At 41.9% G+C, this 9,764-nt stretch overlaps 2 protein-coding genes across 9 annotated transcripts in view; one reads left to right on the forward strand and one right to left on the reverse strand.

Annotated features, from left to right (window-relative positions):
- rab3ip (RAB3A interacting protein (rabin3)) overlaps positions 1–9,764 on the forward strand; it is an 847,807-nt gene that overhangs the window by 489,090 nt on the left and 348,953 nt on the right. The window lies entirely within an intron of this gene.
- The window catches only part of LOC141381826 (C-type lectin lectoxin-Thr1-like), a 59,691-nt gene continuing 53,260 nt past the window's right edge, over positions 3,334–9,764 (reverse strand). For all 7 annotated transcript variants that reach the window (XM_073948850.1, XM_073948848.1, XM_073948853.1 and 4 more), the window contains one exon: positions 3,334–3,909. In XM_073948850.1, the coding sequence (XP_073804951.1) occupies positions 3,811–3,909 (99 nt within the window). In that variant the 3' untranslated portion in view covers positions 3,334–3,810. The remainder of the gene's footprint in view (positions 3,910–9,764) is intronic.

Genomic DNA, 9,764 nt, shown 5'->3' on the forward strand with positions numbered 1-9,764 from the left:
GTTACAGTCTTATTCCAAAATGGATGATACTCATTTATACAACAGTTCTGTCTGGGTCTCAAATCTGATTGGCTGATAGTCGTGCAATATTATTCATGTATATATTCTGCAATATCAGAACTCCTACAGTCTCTCTACCCTTTGTGTATTACTCCGCCCACATACAGCCAGCAAAAAGCAGACACTACAGATCTAAAGTTTCAAAGATGCTTGCTCAACTGTTTACCTTATGATTTAAATCCAAGGCGGAAGAAAGTAGTTCCTCATACAAAAGGGTTTTTGAGACTCTCCATGTTTGATTTTGTTTTTATATACACAATTGTGACGTCAAACTCCGCCTGCGGCCTCGTGCCATCGCATGCCTCCCACCAGTGCCGATATACAGCCATATCGCACTGCTACTCGTGTGATATTGCTCACTGATTTCCTCAACATTCTACACACAATCCCCCATAATTACAATGTGAAAAAAGTTTTTGAAATAGTTGCAAATTCATTCAAAATAAAAAAGCTGAAAAATCACATGTGCATCAGTGTTGACAGCCGTTGGCGTGAAGCTCTAAATTGAGCTCAGGTCCATTCTGTTTCCTCTGATCATTCTTGGGATGTTTCAGCAGCTTCATTGGAGTTCACCTGTGCTCAATTCAGTTGATTGGACATGATCTGAAAAGGCGTACACCTGTCTATATAAGCGCCCAGGGTTGACAGTGCATGTCAAAGCACAAACCAAGCATGAAGGCAAAGGAATTGTCTGTAGACCTCCGACACAGGACATTTCTGCTGCTCAGAAAGTTCCAATGAGCACAGCGGCCTCCATCATCCGTACGTGGATGATGTTAAAAACCTGCAGGACTCTTCCTAGAGCTGGCCGGCCATCTAAGCTGAGTGATCGGGGGAGAAGTCAGGGAGGTGATCAATAACCCGATGGTCACTCTGTCTAAGCTCCAGCCTTCTACTGTTGAGAGAGAAGAACCTTACAGAAGGACAACCATCTGTGCAGCAATCCACCAATCAGGCCTGTATGGTAGAGTGGCCAGACGGAGGACACTCCCCGCCTGGAATTTGCCAAAAGGCATCTGAAGGACTCTCAGACCATAAGAAACAAAACTCTCTGGTCTGATGAGACTAAAATTGAACTCTTTGGAGTGAAAACCAGGCGTTACCATTGGAGAAAACCAGGCAGCGCTCATCACCAGGCTAATAGCATCCCTACAGTGAAGCATGGTGGTGTTGGCATCATGCTGTGGGGATGTTTTTCAGCAGCAGGAACCGGAAGACTAGTCAAGATAGAGGGAAAGATGTATGCAGCAATGTACAGAGACTTCAGGCTGTACCTGCTTCAGAGTGCTCTTGAGCTCAGACTGGGGCGACGGTTCATCTTCCAGCAGGACAATGACCCAACGCACACCGCCAAAATATCAATAGAGTGGCTTCACAACAACTCTGTGAATGTCGTTGAGTGGCCCAGCCAGAGTCCAGACCTAAATCATATTGAACATCTCTGGAAAGATCTGAAAATGGCTGTACACCGTCGCTTCCCATCCAACCTGATAGAGCTTGAGAGGTGCTGCAAATAGGAATGGGAAAAAGTTCCCAAAGACAGGTGTGCCAAGCTTGTGGCATCATATTCAGAAAGACATGAGGCTGTAATCGCTGCCAAAGGTACATCAACAGAGTATTGAGCAAACGCTGTGAACACTGATGTACATCTGATATTCAGGGTTTTTATTTTGAATAAATTTGCAACAATTTAAAAACTCTTTGTTCACAATGTCATTATGGTGGATTGTGTGGAGAATGTTGAGGAAATAAATGAATACAATCCATTTTGGAATAAGGCTGTAACATAAACAAATGTGGAAAAAGTGAAGCGCTATCAATACTTTCCAGATGCACTGTATTTAATCTCATTAAATGTATTAAAATAAGCCTAAATTATTCATTCACTATATATCTTCTCCTACCTAAACCCAGACATCTAAATCACGAATAACAATCAGTGTTTTTTCATATGAATGTGTCATTTTGAGCAGACTCAACAGCAAAAGCAACTATAAAACAGAGTAAACGCAACTGGAAAATTTGAAAAAAAACAAACAGAAACAATTACAATAGGAGCTGAATGATACATGAACGTGCACTAAACAAATATTTAGCTGTCTACATGTGTTTGTTGCCTCATTACAAACATATAAACGTAACATAAAAACATAAAAAACGTACGTTAAGCTAACAAAAAATACAGCTAAACCAACGCAAACTCAAGACAATTCGTAACTTTTTGCTTTAGTGGCTAATTCGTATGAATTCATACGATCTAATTTGTACTATATAGTACGCCTCCTTTTTAAAATCGTACAATTTCGTATGACTGAATTTGTACGAATTAGCCACTAAACTGACAAAATGTAAAATACTTACGATTCCTTGTGAGATCAGGCTGGCTAAGCAGACCCTCATGCCTTGTCTAGGCGGTGCAGAAAATATTTATAATCCACCTTTATTCAACTGAACTGAGAGATCTACAATGCTGATTCCATTTTCAAAATAAGTATACATACATACACACACACATATATATATATATATATATATATATATATATATATATATATATATATATATATATATATATACATACATAAATATATATATATATATATATATACATATATTACATATATATATATATATATATATATATATATATATATATATATATATATATATATATACATAAATATATATATATGTATATATATATATACACATATATATACATATATATATATATATATGTATGTATGTATGTATATATATACATATATATACATACATATATATATATATATATATATATACATATATATATATATATATATATATATATATATATATATATATATACATACATACATATATATATACATACATATATATATATATATATATATATATATATATATACATACATATATATATATATATATATATATATATATATATATATATATATACATACATACATACATACATACATACATATATATATATATATATATGTGTGTGTGTGTGTGTGTGTGTGTGTGTATATATATATATATATATATATGTATATATATATATATATATAATGAAAGAAATACAATCATAGATGAACGTGCAAGTATATTATAAGTAGAATAAAACTTGCAGCCTGGTTCTTGCATATTAATGATCTCCAACTCAAGACATTTGTGAACTCTGAATATACTGTATCCAACATGTCTGTCAGCAACAGTTCTCCAGCACTTCTCCTTCCAGATGTTTCTCTTCTATTTATTCTTACTGAAGGTCGGGATATATAAAGGGAGTATAAATGAACCTAAACTTGTGAAATGAACCACGGTCTCTCAATGATTAGCTCATACTGTAGGTATTGCTGCAAGTGATTTTTATATTGATTTGTTCCTGTATTCTGGAATATTATGTTAATGATAATATTGACCAACATTAGCAAAGACGAACGAAGAACTCAGAAAATACCATGGTCTCTTAAAAAGCTTTTTAAAATTAATATATATAGTGCTTCTAGAATATATTTGAATATCTCATGTCTAAAGAGTATGGTGTATATATATTCTTGAAACATAAAGTCAGAATTATTATAACTGGATTTTAAGATTACTGAAATAAACGATTGACATAATTCAAAACTATTTATTTACCGTTTCACAACCTGCACGTTTTCCCTTTGTGCTATTACACTAGTATATTATTTAAATTAATAAAATTTGAATCAAAATGATGTTACATCCTCTGATGTGACACTCATGGTTTGTCCTTGTGGAAGCCTTCTCCGTCTGCTTGAAGGTTCCAGGACACACTGGAGTCCTTTTCTACTCCAAACCCCTTCAGCTTCAGCTGCACCTAAGGAGAATAAGCCCAATGCGTGTTATTTCCAAGTGCTGCTGCTAGTCGCGTCTTTAGCAAGAGATTTGGGCAAACTTATATGCTAAATGTGCTATACAAATAAAAGAAGTTGAAAGAAAGCTTAAGGGGGACTGTTTGTGCTGATGAGGAAGACACGGGCACTAGTGGGCGGGGTTTTCCTCTTCTGATGACACGTACAGCTGGAGAATGTCAATCAAAGTGTTTCTGCAGACTGTTTATATCACGTCTGATTATAAACAATACTATCTATTTCATTTTTACTATTAGTGACTGGATATATTCACACGCTGTTGCCACACAATTGTGATTAAACCCCTCATACAAGTGATTTTTGCATGATAGGCCCCCTTTAATTGAGAAAACCATATGAATGAATTGTTTTCTATTTTTATTATGTACAGTTACTAGAGCGCTCGGAAGTGTTTTCACCATGTTGTCATATCAACTCGGTACACAGAAGCTCTGAACTCTTTCCTCGCCTTCGTGTTCTTCTGATTGTGTCCACTGCTGTGGAACTGACAGTAATGAACGCCACTGCCTGTGAAAGTTTTATCTTGACATGCCATCTAACTATGCAGTGCTCATGTGCGAGTCACTGCAGAAGACGTGAGTGGTCTGTACGAAAAAGATGCCGTTGCAGTTTCTGGTAAAAGTACTGTGTGGTGGGGGAAGGCATGATGGAATACCCTTAAAGGGGGGAGAGCAAGCGGTGACAACGGCAGCTGGTCAGTGGTCCAATCATTAATAATCAGTAGCACCTGCATTTACTAGTGATTGGACCCCTGACCAGCCGCCAGTGTCTCCGCTTGCTCTCCTCCATTTTTGGGTGTTCGATCATGCCTTCCCCACCACATACCCCCACAGCCTGTCTCAGGCCAGGCAGCCATTAGTATCCTTCATTACAGTGGTGCTGAAATCCGGGAGAAGGAGGGACACGTCCAGTTGCCCTCGACGCTGAGAGGGAGGGCGAATTTTCGGGAGTTAACCCAAGTTGGGAAGAAACACGTTCATATGCACAGGACGGCCTGAGGATGGTGAGGAAAGGATCTGCCTGCTGACGGCTCCCAGCATGGTGAGGAGAAGGGAACGCCGGGCTCGCCACCGGAAGGGAAAGTGCTGGAGGGAGCCATCTCTAAAGCCGCCTTTCCACTGCACACGACAAGCGACAGACCGGAAGTCATTCATTTCCAATGGAGAGCGGTCCAGGAGCTGCGTTGAGTTCCGATCATCTCCGTATGCGGAAAATTCGGATCCGAATTGAGCTGCGGATCCATTGAAATATTTGAACTCCTGCGACTAGACCGTATGCGACCTGCCGACCGGATATCATGTATTCCAGTGTTGTCCAAGCAGATCCGTGTACGCGAGATGAGAAAAATGAGTTTATTTGGTTATTTTTTGAATTATTGTTCATAAATGTAAGTAAGAAAGTAATAAAAAATATATATTTTTAATGTTGTCTCCACATTCCCTCCAATATTTTAGAGTTTCTAGTATTCATTCATCCATTAAACCATGTAAATGCACAGAGAATAAAGGCTCTTGCTTTTGCAGTCCTTTATTTCGGACACTGTTGAGAATCCCCTTCTCCGCCGTGGTGCACGACAACACTGAAAATACTGTGCGGCTACCACAAGGGGGCATATTCCGACAGTCGTGTCCAAATGTCGTGTGCAGTGGAAAGGCGGCTTAAGAGGCTAGGGGAGTCGCCGCCATCCGCCATGATGCCAAAGTCTGCTTCCGTCCACCTAAGCAGGAGCGGAGCAGGAGAACAGGAATGCCGCCAGCCAGGAGAATCGTTGCCGGACACCAGAAGACAGACAGGTGGATAGATTCCTTCACAGGGCTCCCAACACGTCGTCAGTCTCTTAGCTGGTGGAGGACCGAGACACAATTTTTTTTTGCCTCTCTTCCCTCTCTCACGCTGCTCTGCCTTTACTTTTTTCTCATCTCCTTTTCTCTCAGCCGGTTTCAAAGGTCTTGCGGGTGCTGTGGCGCCACCTCCCCCAACCCCCACTGGAGTAAGCACAGCCATGGGGTGCCCCCGGCCTGTGATGGGAGATAGGGCGGGGCCGAGAGCCATGGGAGACGAAACAAGACCCGCCGCAGATGAGAAACAGATGAGAAACGCCTGTGACCAGGGCCGGCGCGTCCATAGAGGCGACTAGGGCGGCAGAATACAGAGGGCGGCGTCCCCGACACAACCCTCACCTCTCCCGCCCTCAGTTATATCCGCGTCTAGGGCGGCGTCCGCGACACTACCCTCCCCACCTGCACCCTCGGTTATATCCGCGTCCAGGGCGGCGTCCGCGACACTACCCTCACCACCCGCGCCCTAAGTTATATCCGCGTATAGGGTGGCGTCCGCGACACTACCCTCACCACCCGCGCCCTCAGTTATATCCGCGTCTAGGGCGGCGTCCGCGACACTACCCTCCCCACCTGCACCCTCGTTTATATCTGCGTCCAGGGCGGCGTCCGCGACACTACCCTCCCCACCTGCACCCTCGGTTATATCCGCGTCCAGGGCGGCGTCCGCGACACTACCCTCACCACCCGCGCCCTCGGTTATATCCGCGTATAGTGTGGCGTCCGCGACACTACCCTCACCACCCGCGCCCTCAGTTATATCCACGTCTAGGGCGGCGTCCGCGAAACTAGCCTCACCACCCGCGCCCTCAGTTATATTCACGTCTAGGGCGGCGTCCGCGACACTACCCTCACCACCCGCACCCTCAGTTATATCCACGTCTAGGGCGGCGTCTGCGAAACTAGCCTCACCACCCGCCCCCTCAGTTATATCCACGTCTAGGGCGGCGTCCGCGAAACTAGCCTCACCACCAGCGCCCTCAGTTATATCCACGTCTAAGGCGGCGTCCGCGACACTACCCTCACCACCCGCGCCCTCAGTTATATCCACGTCCCTCGACACCCCCCTTATCTTCATTACATACTGTCTCCAGCAAGCACTTATGCACTTATGCACAAACTACTTACTTTTTAACAAGCCTAATACCCCCCTCTGACTCGAAATAATCCAATATATACTCTCATTCAGTTATTAGAGCAGCAACGTAACATTGAGAAGCGGTGAACCGATAATACTGCGCATGCGCGATTCAGTGAACTAAACAGTACATGACAGCCTGCTGTTACTGAACTAAACTTGAACAACTGCAGCGCGGGTAAACCGAGGGCTTAAATGAGAGGATCTGGTGAAAAACGTAAGTTTATTTCATAACAGAAAATCGTAATGGAGTTTAAATACGTGAATCATGCTTCAGTTTGGCTGCAAAACTTTACTGTAAGACATTTTTCAGATCATGGTGATGTTTTAACTGACTGAAATGACTATTGCTGACTACATCATTTTAATATGTTGAGTCCAAACATCCAAAACATTCAAAAAATGTTTAACTGAGTTTTTATTATGCAATATTTATTCTATTGATTTTGATTCTTGCACCAAACAAATATCCTCATTTAGAAAAAAAAACTAAAACCATTATTGAAAGTCCTTTCGCAATATAGAAACTAATAAAAACTAGTGAAAACTAACTAATTTGAAAACAAAAAGTCAAAACGAAATAAAAACAAACTAATGCAAAATCCAAAACTACTATAACCTTGGCGCGCTCGTGTTTGTGTACAAACGTTCAAACTGAGAAGGCAGTGGACCTGCAGTGTCTTCAATCAAACTGTGTGATTGAGGGGTTCTGGTGGGGAAAAGTCTTTTTTATTATTATTTTTTTTTTATTAAACAGTAAATTATTACAGCATAATGAAACATTAGGAACTATATAAGGAACATAAAAGATGCCAGGGGGATAAAACAGTAAAGAAGGGAAAAAAAATACAATACGTTGAATAAGAGATGCATATAACGTAAAGCTTAAAAAAAAATACAATATTAAGAGTGTAAGTAGTTCAAAACGAAGTACCGCTTTTTACAGGGGAATTTTAAATAGGGCGTGACAAGATAATAGCTGCGTCCCAAATCGCATACTTATGCACTATTCTACGCCATTTTGTAGTATAAATAGTGTAAGTAGTGTGTTCACACTGAAAACTCTTAAAATAATAAGTGCACTTTAATTACCCGGATGATGCACTCATTCAGTCGCTAAAATGAAGTGTGTAATGATGGACACCTCACGCACTCAAAGACCGCAGGTTTGCTTACGTAGCGGAAGGGGCGGAGCTATCGGATGCACATATTGGATAACTTTATTTATTTTGGATGGTGAAAGCAAAATTCTCCTACGAGAGTGATTATAGCGCCTCCCGATGGTGAATGCGGTTATACTCACGATAGGTATTATTTGATAATTCGGTCGTTTATTTCACTGATTTGGCGACCGTCAAACGTCATCAGGGAAACGGTTTGAATTTCCGTTTAGTAAAAAAACATTAGTGTGCCATTTGGGACAACACTAGATGCATGTACTATCCTGTTGAGTGTGTAAGTGCATAAGTGCATAGTGCATGAGTGCATAGTGTGCCATTTGGGACGCAGCTAATGGTTTCCTAGCCTTAGTGTTTCCTGAACCGGAAAGTGTTTCAAAGTATTGTTCCAATTCTTTTATGAATGCCTAAAAAAGCCAACCCAAGCTCATTCTGGAAACGTAGCCCCGCGGATGTTTCTGGAGACCGCGATTTACGTGGCCGGAGGTACGTAAAGGCCGCGTTTGGTTTTTTTCGAGCGAACGCCGCGAGGCGGTGTGGCGCCGCTCCGCCCCTCCTCTTCGCGCTCGCCGGCCTACGGCTCGCCTCCGAGTGGAGGGCTTTCCCGACGCAATCAGTTTGTCCGCCTAGCTCACAGCGTTGCGTCGGCAGAGCGGAGGCCCCGGACAAGGAGGAGGAGGAGGAGCCGGCCGTGGTGGACGATGACCGGGATCGAGTCTGAGGAACAGCGGGTTCCGGAAATCAGGTGAGACGAAAAACGGAATCCGAAAAATGAGGGCGAGAACGCGGCGGGATCCGAAAACGCGGTCGAAATCGAAGACGAGAGCTTTTGCTTTTTTTTTTTTTCCCCGATCCGGCGGCTTTTTGCGCGAGAACGGCGCGAACGCCGCACACTCCCGAGATCCACAAAAACAAAAAAACGCTCGAATACGTACCTCCCGGGACGTAAATCGCGGTCCGCAGAAACGTCCGCGGGGCTACGTTTCCACAATGAGCCCGGGTTGAAAAAAGCGGTTTATTATTGGAGAATTTGCATTTAAGGATATGATATTTAGCAAGTAAAAGTAAGATTTATGAAGTAGAACACTTTCCCTGTACTATTGTCTGTATCAATAAAACCAAATAATACATTTTCCCAAAACAAAGAAAAGTTGGAATATATAAACTCAATTACAAATTTGCAAAAGTTACCCCAAAATGTTTTCGTGTAGGAACAATACCAAAATAAATGCACAGTTGTTTCTTCTTTTGAATTACAGAAAGTGCACATTGTGTTAATATTTAATTTAAATCTTATTAAATAGCTACTCACTGGATAGAATCTGTGAATTAATTTAAAGGACACTTCTCTGACTTTGTTCACAATAAGATATTTGTGTGGCTTTTCTCCAGTTTGAAATATTTGTAAAATTGCTCCAGTAAGTAATAACCAAGTGTGCCGCAAGCCTGCGTTTGAGTGAAGGTTTCGGCCGTTAGATCGCCCCCTGGGGGCTGGCTGCAGTACAAGTCATAAAGCCCGCCTCCTCCGTGTTAATGAAGGAGACTTGAGCCCAAATAAAAAAAATTATTACACTTGCAATAAAATGTCCCGAAAGATGGTTCTGGTCGATTAAGGCACTGGTTATTGTGCTGAAATAGGTGCAGAT

Source organism: Danio rerio, chromosome 4, assembly GCF_049306965.1.
Source record: "Danio rerio strain Tuebingen ecotype United States chromosome 4, GRCz12tu, whole genome shotgun sequence".
Classification (NCBI taxonomy): Eukaryota; Metazoa; Chordata; class Actinopteri; order Cypriniformes; family Danionidae; genus Danio; species Danio rerio.